General features: G+C 46.0%; 1 protein-coding gene across 1 annotated transcript in view; it reads right to left on the bottom strand.

Annotated features, from left to right (window-relative positions):
• The window catches only part of ETFDH (electron transfer flavoprotein dehydrogenase), a 26,983-nt gene extending 12,001 nt beyond the window's left edge, over positions 1–14,982 (bottom strand). Inside the window, exons 1-5 of the mRNA XM_002720545.6 lie at positions 14,763–14,982; positions 6,835–6,975; positions 6,235–6,464; positions 3,962–4,043; positions 3,489–3,607 (exon numbers count right to left, since the gene is read on the bottom strand). Coding sequence (XP_002720591.1) covers positions 3,489–3,607; positions 3,962–4,043; positions 6,235–6,464; positions 6,835–6,975; positions 14,763–14,796 — 606 coding nt within the window. The 5' untranslated portion in view covers positions 14,797–14,982. The remainder of the gene's footprint in view (positions 1–3,488; positions 3,608–3,961; positions 4,044–6,234; positions 6,465–6,834; positions 6,976–14,762) is intronic.

The following is a 14,982-nucleotide window of genomic DNA, read 5'->3' as shown; positions in this document are numbered from 1 at the left end:
CTATGCCACAGCGCTGGCCCAGAGACATACTTTTAAGATAATTCCTTCTAGAGTATATAAAATAATCACAGCTCAAACAGAAGTGAAAACAGTGCTAAATTTTGAGGGAAAAAAGGTGGGTGGAAGCCAGTAACGAAACCAGTAAATTTACACAAGAAGGTCTCTTGAAATATCAAATCATGAGTACAGAATCTGCAGTCAGGGCCCACAAAGTAAATGAAGACCATGAATGTAGATAGGGAAACGTGTCAAGAAGCCTGCCTCAAATGAATTAAGAGCTCCCCCTACCCACCCCCCCAAAAAAACCGAGAGGCTAAGACACTATGGTGATTAAGGTTTATTTCTGGAGCAAGAAGCAAGAAGGGAAAGAGACCCAAAGTATGAGTCTGAAGATGACAAATGGCAATACTCCATAATCTTTGTTTCTGCTTCCTCTCTGGAGGAAATGTCCTTTGGATATTAAAGTCAAGATGTGGGGCCAGCGCTGTGGCATAGCAGGTAAAGTCGCTGCCTGCAGTGCTGGCATCCCATATGAGCACCCATTCCAGCCCCGCCTGCTCCACTTCTGATCCAGCTCTCTGCTGTGGCCTGGGGAAGCAGTAGAAGTGGCCAAGTCCTTGGACCCCTGCACCCATGTGGGAGACCTGGAAGAAGCTCCTGATCAGTGCAACTCTGGCTGTTGCAGCCAGCTGGGGAGTGAACCAGCAGATGGAAGACTTCTCTCTCTCTCTCTCAATCTCTGTCTCTCCTTCTCTAACTTTCAAATAAATATACACATCTTAAAAAAAAATAAAGTCAAGATGCACACTGGAAATGGGAGTAGGAAGGTAAGGCAAGGTTTCTATTGAAGTCTGGCTCAGAGAGAAACCAAATGGCACCTGCGTCCTGTATCAGAGTAGTTGTATTCAGTGACCCTGGGAAGCAGCAACATGGCTTAGGGACTTGGGTTCCTGCTACCCACATGGGAGACCTGGGGTGAGTTCCTGGTTCCCAGCTTTGGCCTGGCACAGTCATCTGGGGAGGAAGTCTGTCTCTGTAAGTAAATAAATAAAATGGATATGGTGATCTGTCCACTATATCATTAGGAGACTGAGGAAGAGGAGAGGAATGAGATGTGTGTTACTCAAAAAGTGAAAACCGTGCGTTCTGCAAATCACCTTCCTGAGACCTGACACTGATCCCAGTTAAGAACGTTTAGCAAGGAGAATGGAAAAGCCCAAACCTGGGTCCAAACGCCAGGCGTGCTTGTGTGGGCTGAGGAAGCAGAAATTCATAGCAGCAAATCTAACAAAGCAACCTACATATTTAGTTTGACTTATATACTGTAATGGCAAAAGCAAATTTTGTTTTAAAGACTTATTTTATTTGCAAAAGTTACAGAGAGGGAGAGACAGAGAGCAAGTGAGCTGGCTTCCATCTCTGGTTCACTTCCCAGCTGGCCGCAACAGCCAGAGGTGAGGTGATCTGATGCCAGGAGCCGGGAGCTTCTTCCTGGTCTCCCATGTAGGTGCAGTGGCCCGAGCACTTGGGCCATCTTCCGTTACTTTCCCAGGTGCATTAGCAGGGGAGCTGGATTCGAAGTGGGGCAGCTGGGACTTGAACCAGCACCCATATGGGATGCTGGCACTGCAGGCAGCAGGCTTTACCTGATATGCCACAGCGCTGGCCCCAGCAAAAACAAATTTAAAAAACCTGGATTTTTACTGGTTCCAAAAACAGAGGAATTGTTCCCCCTCCCACCTCCGACCCCAGCTCCTCACTGTTGGCATTTCTTCAGCCACTTTCTAAACCCTTTCTGTTTCTCCAATAGGTGGGAGTCTTTTAAAAAGCTGTAAACCCTCTTGCTAGGTCTGCGTCCCACGAATGCCTGTCTGGGGCTCTGGAGCCACACTGCGCGGCGTGAACATCAAGGCTGCTGCCATCCTGCCTCCTGTCTCTGAGGGAGTCAGGTTTTCTTTTTCCTTTGGGTGAGACAATTAACATGTACGTCAGGGACCGCTAGCTGTCTGGCTGTTCTAAAGAGCTGTATTTCAGGAGGGAAGCGGGAAGAATCAAAGTTCCTACATTTGCATATATGAAACGTGACAAGTTTGTATACCTTAAATAAAAGGCAGTATTTCTTTCTGGGACTGCGACATGCACTGCAGCCTTGGGTTAAAGCTCATTCACTCACACAGCTGGCTTTTGTTTTTCCCACCATTTGTGGAGAGGGTTTTTCTGGCCTGGCAGGAGATTTTATTTTTAATAATTTCCCCAATACTACACAGTAAGAATCGATAGCGCTATATGGTTGCCAAAGAAGGTGTTACTTCGCGAGGAATTAATGGAACAAGAGTTTCTAGAATGAAGTTCTACACTAGGCTCGACGTAGTTCCTTTCTTTCGGGTGCCACTTTATGCAGAGGATAAAAAGGAATGCCTTCCGAAGCGGCCAAGAATACTGCAGGATCTCAAACGAGTAACATGAGGACAGAAAAAAAATAAGGATATTTAGTCTATGGAAGAAAAAACTCCAGAATAAAGGTGAAGCAGAAGAGAGAGTACCGTGTGATTATAACTGGCAAGCTGTCTTTGAAAGAGATTTGTTTTGTATAGTACAAAACAGCAGATACTTTATACCAATATAAGGAGGAGATTACCAATAGTCCCCATGTCTGACAGAGGAGTTTTTGTCCCTTATGGTGTTCAAATCTAAGTTGGAAAATTGGCTGATGGGGATACAATGTAAGGAATTTAAGTTCTCTATGTGTCAGATCTAAGTTTCCTTCTGATATAGCAATTCTACAATTCTATGATTTTTTAAAACAATTTTAAATTTTATTTGAAAGGCAGAATTACAGAGAGAGAGAGGCAGAGGCAGAGGCAGAGAGAGAGGGGAGGGGTCCATCCACTAGTTCACTCCACAAATGGCCACAATGGCTGGAGCTGAGCCAATTCAAAGCCAGGAGCTTCTTGCGGGTCTCCCACACAGGTGCAGGGGCCCAAAGACTTGGGCCATCTTCTACTGCTTTCCCAGGCCGTAGCAGAGAGCTGGATCAGAAGCGGAGCAGGCAGGACATGAACTGGTGCCCAAATGGGGAGCCAGCACCTCAGGTGGCAGCTTTGCCTGCTATGCCATAGTGCCAGCCCAAATTCTATGGCTTTTATAAGGTATGCATTGATGCTTTATTTTCAAAATGAAGATGTTACTTCCTACAAACATCAAGAAGGAAACAGAACTTGGGGCAAGTGATGTGGTGCAGCAGGGTAAGCTGCGGCACTCACGACACCCACATCCCAGGTTCCTGCTGCTGCATCCTGGGGGTCAGCAGTTGGCTTAAGTGCTGGCTCCTTGAGAGACCTGGATACAGCATGGCCCGATCATGGCTGTTGCAGGCACTGGGAAGTGAACCAGTAGGCAGAAGCCCTCTCTCTCTCTCTCTCTGTCTGCACCTTTCAAGTAGATAAAACAGACAAACGTCAAACAAAGTAAAGGAGAGCTCTACAAACCTCGGCAGCAGCATATCCAGGGTACACTTCCACACCGAGGGCTTCTGCTTGCTCTCCCATCCAGCTCACTAAATGTCCCAGGCGCACAATGTAGTTGCCATGATTATTCATTGGAAGACCTACGAATACATGCTTGCTTTGTGAATCTGTTATCGGTAATGCATCTTAACAACACAAATACTCAAACATCCTAATCCGTGGGTATTCTGCGTAACTGTGCACGTTATCTTGGTCATGACTTTAACTTAGTTTATAATGTTCACTAGAATGCTAACTCCTTAGATTGACAGCAACCTTGAAGCGCTGGTCACAGGCCGTCGCAGCTCTAGCCGATGCGTGACTGAGCTCTGCCACGCTCGCTGTGCACCTCGGGAAGCCTGCACTCTCTGGGCCTCAGTGTTCTCGTCCGCCAAGGAGGGAACTTCTCCACAGGAGGGCAGCTCCTCCCAGCTGTGGAATCCATGGTGCCCTACCTGGAAGGATCGGCACAGGAATTCTGTATTTCTCTGTTAGAATTCCAAATCTGTCTTCTGTTACAGGAGTGTTAAGTGGAGCCTAGAAGGAAAAAGAAGGAAAAGGTTTAGCATTACTCCACTTTTGTTTGGTACTTTAGAAAGGCGAGCGTAACTGAAATTTTCAGAATCCTATTCTGCATGGAAAAATACACAAGACATTTTTAATTTTCTGATCTTTATCAAGTACATTCATAGACACAGACTATTCCATCCTGGGAACTAGGACAGGTTTGCCATACTTCATCTTACGGAAGACAGAAGTTGATATGGGGAGATGTTAAGCAAGGTCACGAAGTTTTATCCGAGAGTAAAGAACAACTGGTGACATCGCCCCTTTGCTATGTTCCCCTCCGCCCCAAATTCAGAAACCCTCATTACGCTTCCGCAGTCTTTTCTTCCAAGTTCCATCATTTTCCCTCTTATGCTTTCACAGTAGGCCTAACTCGGTGCGTGTGCGTGTGTGTATAAGGATATATATATATATACACATGAATACATATACGTATACACATTATGCTCCTACTTCCTTATGAGGGCTATTTAAATCACGGTAGCACTATGCTGGCCGGATTTCAAGCACCTCCAATCAGAACTTGCCTCACCAGCATTTCTGCATACCAGCACCCTCCCACCTAATCAACAAATTTTCCCCCAACCCCTGGTCTGGGAGCCAGATCTGAGCACTAGTCCTGACTCCTTACTTGGTTACCTTCTCTCTGCAAAAGACAACAGCTTCAGTGTTTTGGCTTTCTGATACACACAGGCAGAGGCACTCAGCTTTGCCAACAGCAGCACTGAGCCCTGCGCATATCATGCCGCTGTCTTTGCTGGTTAGATTAAGGGAGTCCACAGTAATTTGTCTCTTCAGGAAATGCTCTGATTTTAGATATTGCTTTGTTCAAGAAGCTTTTATAACACTTTATTAAGAACACAAATACCTACAGAAAAATGCCCTCAATTAAAAAATACTATATTATGTTCAGTACAGTCAAGTCTTAAGATCATGCCTTCTCTTAAATTCAGTACATAAATAAATATGTATAAGGAATTCTATTAAAATGTTAAATCTTAAATTATAACTCTGATACAATTCAATCTTTTGCATTTTTTAAAATTAAAAATACCACACATGAGAGTACCTCCAAGTCTGTGGAAGGGGCAGGTGTGGTGCAGCGGGTTAGGCTGCCACTCGGGATTCCCACACCTCACAACAGAGTGCCAGTTCCAGCCCTCACTACCCCACTGCTGATCCACCTCCCTCCTAATGCTTCCTGGAAAGCAAGAGGTGATGGCGCATGTGTGTGGGTCCCAGCCACCCATACAGGAGACCTGGACGCGGTTCCCAGCTCCTGGCTCCACCCTCACCCAGCCCTAGCTGTTAAGGGGCAGGGAAGTAAACCAGGAGATAAAAGACATCTCTGTCAAATTTTTGAAATCCATGCTTATGAAGGGACTTGAAAAAGTCCATTAAAGATATGTACCATGAAAAAAAAGCATGGATTTAAAAATCTTTTTGTATCAAAATGAATTTTTATTTTTTTATCTTTTATTTAATTAATTTATTTATTTTGACAGGCAGAGTGGACAGTGAGAGAGACAGAGAGAAAGGCAAAATGAATTTTTTAAAAAATATATTTATTTATTTGAAAGGCAGAGTAACAGAGAGGAGAGACAGAGATCTTCCATCTGCTGGTTTACTCCCCAAATGGCTGCAGAGCCAGCACTGGGCCAGGTCAAAGCCGGGAACTTCCCCAGGTCTCCCACATGGGTGCAGGAGCCCAACCACTTGGGCCATCTTTCACTGCTTTCCCAGGCCATTGGCAAGGAGCTAGATCAGAACTGGAGCAGCCAGAACATGAACCAGCGTCCATAAGGGATGCTGGTGTCATAGGTGGCAGCTTAACCCGCTATATTGGGTCCCCAGATGAACTTTTTTTTTCTTTTTTTTTAAAACATCAAACCTTTAATTAATCACAAACTAAGTCAGGTTTCACATTTCCCCTGGTGTCTCTTGGGTGCTTCATTTAGTTTTTATAGAAAGCTTTTAATTAATAAATACAAATTTCCTAAGTGCAACTTTTGGATTATAGATGAACTTTTTTTAATTCCATTTTTCCACAAACATTTTGAAGCATTCTTGTATGCAAAATTATTCCATAAGAGACAGAATTATACGTCTCGAGTAATTCAGAAATACTAAGTGTTAGTCTGTATAAAACAACTGTTCATACCCCTTTCTCCTTCCAGTCTGGGAAGAGCTCTTTGAAAGCACCTGGGTCTAGGCACGCCCCTGAGAGGGTGTGCGCACCTATCTGAGCAGCTTTCTCCACCAGGCACACCCGGATGTCTTTCTCCTGCTCAGCAGCCAGCTGCTTCAGGCGGACAGCAGCAGAGAGCCCTGCAGGGCCCGCACCAACTATCACCACGTCCGCTTCCTCGGCGAACCTCTCCATGTTCACTCCTGGGAGACAAAACCGCGCAAGGTAGATGCAAATTGTCAGGGTACCATGATCTGATAAACACATGATAAAGCATATGCTGGTTTAGAGACACTCATCATCGGCTTTGTGTAATCACACTACGGATACGATTCCTGCAGTTTCTTGTTCTCTTACAGTACGTGTCTTATTTCAGCTTCTATAAACCAACTTTTGGCTTTGAGATTATTTAGCAAATATTTGCTTGTCTAAACACTAATGTGTATTGTAGTTCTTAAGGCCATTTAATATTACTAGATGCCTTTAAGCTATCATAAAGATGAAATATTCTGCTCCACAAAGTGATACAAAGTATCCAGAAGTCTCAGTAATTTTAGCAATATTATTACTTACCTTCCCATCTCTTGTCCTTCTCCCGCGGATAAACAGTATAGTGGGTAGTAATTCGAGGTATAACTGAAGTTGAAGTCCATCTTGAGGTACACAGAGGTAGACAATTTTTCTTAATTTTTAAGGCATGAATGCACAGAAATGCTGCATAAAAATTATGAAATTATTATCTTTTCTTAGATTTGTTTTCAGTAGACTGAAAAACACAAACTAAATGGTTGTTCTCAATGAGTGACACAAAGTGCAACTGATTTTACTTTTCCTAGATGAACAACTGAGGTAACTTTTTCTCATAAAGCAATGTTTTCCTCAGTCTTGGCTTTTTTTTTTTTTTTTTTAAATTATTTTATTTATTTGAAAGGCAGAGTTACGGAGAGGGAGAAGAGAGATCTTCCATCCGACGGTTCAGTCCTCAAATGGCCCTGACAGTGAGAGCCAGGAACTCCACCTGCGTCTCCTGTGTGGGTGCAGGGGCACAACTACTTGGGTCATGTTCTGCTGCCTTCCCGGGCACAGCAGCACAGACCTGATTTGGAAGTAAAAACACCTGGGACTCAAACTGGCACTCTGATATGGAATCTGGCGGCAAAGGTGGCGGCTTAATTCACTATACCACAATACCAGCCCCTAAGTCGTTTTTAAAAAAATATTTATTTGAGGGCTGGTGCTGTGGCTCAGCGGGTTAACACCCTGGCCTGAAGAGCCAGCATCCCATATGGGCACCAGTTCGAGTCCCGGCTGCTCCACTTCCGATCCAGCTCTCTGCTGTGGCCTGGGAAAGCAGTAGAAGATGGCCCAAGTCCTTGGGTCCCTGCACCCCTGTGGAAACCCGGAAGAAGTTCCTGGCTCCTGGCTTCGGATCGGCGCAGCTCTGGCCATTGCGGCCATCTGGAGGGTGGAAGAATTTACTCTCTCTCTGCCTCTCCTCTGTCTGTGTAACTCTGACTTTGAAATAAAATAAATCTTTTTTTTTTTTTTTTTTTTTTTTGACAGACAGAGTTAGACAGTGAGAGAGAGAGACAGAGAGAAAGGTTTTCCTTCCATTAGTTCACCCCCAAGGCCGGCTGTGCCGATCTGAAGCCAGGAGCCAGGTGCTTCCTCCTGGTCTCCCATGCGGGTACAGGGCCCAAGAACCTGGGCCATCCTCCACTGCCTTCCCGGGCCACAGCAGAGAGCTGGACTGGAAGAGGAGGAACCGGGACAGAATCTGGCGCCCCGACCAGGACTAGAACCTGGGGTGCCGGCGCCACAGGCAGAGGATTAGCCTATTGAGCCACGGCGCCGGCCAAATAAAATAAATCTGTAAAAAAAAAAATATTTATTTGAAGGGCTGAGTTAGAGAGAGACAGAGACATATCTTCCATCTGCTCCCCAAATGGCCACAATGGCTGGAGCTGGGCTGATGCAAAGCCAGGAGGCAGGAGCTTCTTCCAGGTCTCTCATGCAGGTGCAGGGACCCAAGCACTTGGGCCATCTTCCGCTGCTTTCCCAGTAAGGAGCTGGATGGGAAGTAGAGTATCCGGGACTCGAACAGGCACACGTATGGATGCTGATGCCGCTATGCTGGCCCCACCCTGAAATCTTAAAAGTTTTTAAATCTTTAAAACTATCTAATAAATAAGAGGGAGAGTAAGGGGCTGGTGCCAGGGCATAGTGGGTAAAGCCGCCGCCTGCAGTGCCAGCAGCCCATGTGGATGCCGCTTTGAGTCCCGGCTGCTTCACTTCTGATCCAGCTCCCCACTAATGCGCCTAGGAAAGCAGCAGAAGATGACCCAGGTGCTTGGGCCCCTGCACCCACTTGGGAGATCTGGAAGCTCCTGGCTCCTGACTTCGGAGAGGCCCAGCTCTGGGCGTTGCGGCCATTTGGGGAGTAAACCAGCAGATAGAAGACTTCTCTGTCTTTTTCTTCCTCTCTCTCTAACTCTGCCTTTCAAATAAATAAAAAAATCTTTAAAAAAAAAAAGAGCAAGAGTAAAGCCTTTAGAAATACAATACACACAGGAATGCGGTAAGTGATAAAGGCATTTCAAATCAGGGAGAACAGTTACTCATTAAACAGTGCAAAGATAGCTACAAAGTTATTTGGAAAAAAGTATATTCAGCTTTTGTAAAAATTAATTTTACCTGATCAAAGATTATAACAGAGAAAGTCAAAGTATAAAAGATTATGATTGGCCAGCACCGTGGCTCAATAGGCTAATCCTCTGCCTTGCGGCGCTGGCACACGGGGTTCTAGTCCCGGGCGGGGCGCCGGATTCTGTCCCGGTTGCCCCTCTTCCAGGCCAGCTCTCTGCTGTGGCCAGGGAGTGCAGTGGAGGATGGCCCAAGTGCTTGGGCCCTGCACCCGCATGGGAGACCAGGAGAAGCACCTGGCTCCTGCCATAGGATCAGCGCGGTGCGCTGGCCGCAGCGGCCATTGGAGGGTGAACCAACGGCAAAAGGAAGACCCTTCTCTCTCTCTCTCTCTCTCACTGTCCACTCTGCCAGTCCAAAAAAAAAAAAAAAGATTATGATTGTGGCCGGTGCTGTAGCGCAGTGGGTTAAAGCCCTGGCCTGAAGCGCTGGCATCACTATGGGCAATGGTTCTAGTCCTGGCTGCTCCTTTTCCAATCCAGCTCCCTGCTATGGCCTGGGAAAGCAGTGGGAGATGGCCCAAGTCTTTGGCCCCCTGCACCCGCGTGGAAGACCTGGGGGAAGCTTCTGGCTCCCAATTTCGGATCAGCTCAGCTTTGGCCATTGCGGACCTCTGTGGAGTGAACCAGAGGATGGAAGACCTAGCTCTCTAGCTCTCTCTCTAACTCTTTCAAATAAATAAAATAAATCTTTAAAAAAAAGATTATGGTTATACATCCATAAATTTTTTTTCCCATTGAGTGTGGGTTGGATTTATTGAATAGCTTTTTTTTTTTTTTTGACAGGCAGAGTTAGTGAGAGAGAGAGACAGAGAGAAAGGTCTTCCTTCCGTCGGTTCACCCCCAAAATGGCCGCCACGGCCGGCACGCCATGCTGATCCGAAGCCAGGAACCAGGTGCTTCCTCCTGGTCTCCCATGCGGGTGCAGGGTCCAAGCACTTGGGCCATCCTCCACTGCACTCCTGGGCCACAGCAGAGCTGGACTGGAAGAGGAGCAACCAGGACAGAACCAGCGCCCCAACGGGGACTAGAACCCAGGGTACTGGCGCCACAGGTGGAGGATTAGCCTAGTGAGCCACGGCGCCAGCCTGAATAGCTTCTAATAAGTAAAGTATGGGGGCCAGCGCTGTGGTGTAGTGGGTAAAGCCACTGCCTGCAATGCCGCCATCCCATACGGGCACCGGTTAATTTCATCTGCTCCACTTCCAATCCAGCTCTCTGCTATGGCCTGAGAAAGCAGTAGATGGCCCAAGTCCTTGGGCCCCTGCACTCATGTGGGAGACCTGGAGGAAGCTCCTGGCTTTGGATCTGGCCAGCTGCAGCTGTTGTGGCCATTTGGGGAGTGAACTAGCATATGGAAGACCTCTCTCTTTGTCTCCACCTCTCTCTTTAACTCTGCCTTTCAAATAACCCTTGATATGATGAAATGAGAAAGGTTCTTCACCTCTCTGGCATGTAACCTCAAAACTTTTACACTGAGCCTAATTACGAGAAAGCATCCAACTCACATTGACAGACATTCTACAACCTGCCTGACAAGTACAGATCACAAGCGTTAAGGTCATGAGACATAAGACAGAGGAACTGTCACATAGAAGTTGACTAAGGAGACATGACAACCACATGTCTCCATAGGGTGACATGTAGTGTCCTGGGTTGGGTCCTATAGTGGAAAAAGAAAATCTGAATGAAGTCTACAGTTTAGTTAATAAGATTTCATCAATATTAATTTCTTACTTTTGATAATTATATTATGGTTACGTAAGATGTGGCGCTTGGCAAAGGATATATGGGAAACTCTGTACTACCTTTGCAACTCATCTGTAAGCCTAAAATTATTTCAAAATCAAGTTAAAACATATGGCTATGTAAAAGTTAACTCAAAAAGGAGATCAAAGATCTAAATAAAAGCTAAACTATAAAACTCTCGGGACAAAAAAACAGGTGTAAATCTTTATAACCTTGGGTTAGGCAACAGTTTCTTTGATATGACAACCAAAAGTACAAACAACAAGAGAAAGCGTAGTTAAGCTTTATTTTTTTTTCAAGATTTATTTATTTATTTGAAAGTCAGAGTTACACAGAGAGAGAAGGAGAAGCAGAGACAGAGAGAGAGGTCTTCCATCCACTGGTTCCTTCCCCAAATGGCTGCAATGGTCAGAGCTCTGCAGATCCGAAGCCAGGAGCCTCCTCCAGGTCTCCCATGCGGGTGCAATGGCCTAGGAACTTCTGCCATCTTCCACTGCTTTCCCAGGCCATAGCAGAGAGCTGGATCATAAGTGGAGGAGCCGGCATATAGGATGCGGGCACTGCAGGCAATGGCTTTCCCTGATACGCCACAGTACCAGCCCAGGCTTTATTTCATCTAAATTAAATCCTTTTGTGCTTCAAAGGATACCATCAAGAAATTGAAAAATAACCATGGAGGCCGGCCCCGTGGCTCACTAGGCTAATCCTCCGCCTGCGGCGCCGGCACTCCGGGTTCTAGACCTGGTCAGGGCACCGGATTCTGTCCCGGTTGCTCCTTAAAAAAAAAAAAAAAAAAGAAAGAAAAAAAAAACGAAAACAAACAAACAAACATGGAACAGAAGAAAGTATTTTCAAATCACATATCTGAGGAAGCATTGGTATCCAGAACATATATAAATTTTATATCTAGTAATACAAATAAATATAATAATAATACCTTAATATATCTAATAGAAGACAACCCAATTAAACAGCAGGAAAGGACTACCATTTCTCTAAAGAAAATATACCAACAGCCCATAGTATGAGAAAAGATACTCAACACGATTAGCCTTAGGGAAACGCCAATCAAAACAGGAGTTACTGCTCAGTATAATCAAAGATAAGTGTTGGCCAGGATGTGAAAAAGGTGGAGCCATTATACGCTGCAGGTGGGCATGTAAAATGGTGCGGCCCCTTTGGAAAACAGTATGCTAGTTCTTCACAAAGGGTGGAAGACAGTCTTGGGTGTACAACTAAGATAAATACAAACACATGTCCACACAAAAATTTCTGCATGAATAGCTGAATTATCCTAACAGCCAAAAAGTGGAAAATTCAAAGTTCCATCATGAATGGATAATTTTATCCATACAATAGGATGCTAGTCAGCAATAAAAAAGAAATTACGTGCTGACAGGCGCTACAACACAGCTATACCTTGAAAAGAATATTGCTCTATGGAAGAAGCCAGCCACACACACAAACACAAAAGCAGAGTGTCTACACAGTGTGTGAATTATACAGCACTGAAATCTTCAGCAAGTTACTTAACTCTCCCTATCCCATCAGCCCTAAAGTTTATGGTCAATCTCAGTCATGCAGATCTGTAATTAAGGATCTAGTACATGACTTACAGAAGTCCCACACACGTTAACCGAGTGGCTGTCTTCGTAGTTATAATTTCAACTGTCAGCCAGGAATCTATAAATCTCTGATTTAAAGTTAAATAGCATAATGAAGAGGCCTCTTCTGACTTTTATTATGAACCATCTACACACAAATGACCAAGTTTCTAAAAATAGACAGCAACAGTCAAGATGAACAAACAATTTCAGACGGATCTGGCCTACATAATCTACACTTTCCCGGACACACTGAACAGTGGAAGATTTTCCATTTGAATACTACATGTTCCCTTTGTGACTTCCTGCAAATAAAGAGATATTCAGATGATCCCTAGCTAAACTCGTTACAATCCTCTCAAACACTCTGGCAAGGTCTGAGACTATAATTCAAAATTATCTCTGAAGTTACGGAACCTGACACTGTGGTAAAAATCAAGTTGCCTTTTTTCTACTAACTGGAGAGATAACACGTTTTAATAAAAATCAGCCCAGCGTGGGGTAATTACTTTTATTCTTAAGCACACAACTACACAATATTTGTTGATGTTTTATTCTTCCCAATGATTTTTGAAAAAATGAAAACCTGACATCAGACTATTAATAATTAGATTATGATGACAGCAGTAAAGGAAAAGATTTGGAGTGGCTGAAATTCTAAAGTCTTTCAATGCAAATCTGTTCTTGATCATTTTAAGATTTATTTATGTGAAAGGCAGTTGAGAGAAAGACAGAGAGGGAGGGATCCCCTGTCCACTGGTTCACTCCCTAGAGGCCCTGATCTGGCAGGGCTGGGCCATGCGGGAGCTGGGAGCCGGGAGCCAGGAGCTCCAACCGGGCTTCAAAGTGGCCGGGCAGGACCAGGCACTTGGTCCCTCTTCTGCTGCTTTCCCAGGAGCATTGGTGGGGAGCTGGGTTGGAAGTGGAGCAGCCGGGACACGAATGGCACCCATGTGGTATGCCAGCCTGGCAGGTGGCAGCCTCACCTGCTGTGCCACACTGCTGGCCCCTGTTTTTGATAATCTTTAAAAAAAAATGTGGCAAGAAAACTGATTTTCTCTACTTGTAAACACACACACTGAAAACTACAGTATCTGGAATACTTTTAAAGTCTTATCTAAGTCTTGAAAGTATGCATAAATGTGATATTTAAGTGAAGCAATTACGGAACAACTCAGTTCCAGAGTTCAAATCTGTTATCATTTAAAAGGACATTTAGTATACGATGCACTGTAGTTTGGTGTATAGAAGTTATCACTTCTGAAAATTCATAACTGGAGCAAGACAAACTACAATTCTATTATTGTATGGCTGCGGATTCTCTTGAGAATATTTGAAGCGGCATAGTCTGATCAATGCCAGATTACAAAAAAATAAATAAATAAATAAAAACCCACAACCTTTGCTCCTTTTCTGGAGTAAGTCTGCTACCGGACTAGAGATTTGGACATTTAGGACCATGGCTGAATTCTGGTAGAGCGCTGAGGGCACAAAGTCCATTGAACTCAGAACATCACCCTATCAGTCACACCAGCAGCACATCCGTGCACACCTCTCTGGTGCCAGTAGTTCGCGAAGAAAGCCAGGAATCAGCATCCAGAGAAAACAGACAGTCATTTTCAACGGATTTGGTTAGCGCTGGCCCAAGACGGCGGTAAATTAGGATCCGGAGCAGACAGCGCCTGACTACCGGGATATTCCAACAAACGTAAAAGGGGGCCCTGGTGTAGTAACAAGAGGAACAGAAGCTTCGACCGAGTTCTAACCTAATACTCGGAAGCCAACTTTAGAAAATTCTACTCCTGACATTTACAAGCACACCCTTGCATTTGCAATGTGTGCAGGTGTTTAAGCATTCCATAACCAAAACCTGCCATTCAGCAAATCAAGCCGATTACAACAGAATTCAAAGCTCTCTTAAGTAAAAACTTCTGTTCAAGCTAAAGTTTTTTATTTTATTTATTATTATTATTTATTTTTTATTTTACGGGTCGTATCTAACGGCAGCAAGGAACACCCCCGAACTGACTTAGGCCACGCAGAGCCATTCCCAGCTCCAGGCAGAGCTGGTGACTCGGGCGGGACACGAATCGGAATCCTGGCAGAGACCCCGCCGGAGGCGGGGACGGCTAACACCCAGGGGCGCCCCAAGGGGAAAGGCGCCCACTGGTTCCAGTGCCACCCCCGGCCCGCGAGCCCGCCGAGGGCAACGTGTTGACAAGTGTCCTCCGTCCCCGACCTTTAACCCAGAGAGGAGTCCTTCCAACTGGGGCAGCCTGAGGGGAGCGCGCCGGGCCCACCAGCAGGTGCAGGGCGCGCCGGGCCCACCAGCAGGTGCACCCCGCGCCGCCGCGGGCGCGCGCTCCCAGCCCCCGGGCGGCCCGGCCCGCCTCGCCCGCGCTCTCCCACTTCCCTCCACCCATCCCCACGCCGAGCTCCCTCTCACCCGGGCAGGAGCGCCTGGCGAGCGGCGCCAGCATGTTCGAAGGAACGGTGACACTCGCGGCCGGACACGGCGGGCGGACGAGGGCCGGCGGCTGGCCGCGGGGGCGGGACCCTAGGCCTCGGGGGGCGTCATTCCCGGCCGGTGGAACCTGCGCCTCCGCAGAAGTTCGCCTCTGGGCTCAGCCGACCGCCCTTGCTGCGCGGGGACCTGCCCCTCTCTC

The sequence above is a fragment of the Oryctolagus cuniculus genome, chromosome 8 (genome assembly GCF_051225735.1).
Source record: "Oryctolagus cuniculus isolate XC-2025 breed Fujian yellow rabbit chromosome 8, ASM5122573v1, whole genome shotgun sequence".
NCBI lineage: Eukaryota > Metazoa > Chordata > Mammalia > Lagomorpha > Leporidae > Oryctolagus > Oryctolagus cuniculus.
This window is presented reverse-complemented; position numbering and strand designations above follow the sequence as displayed.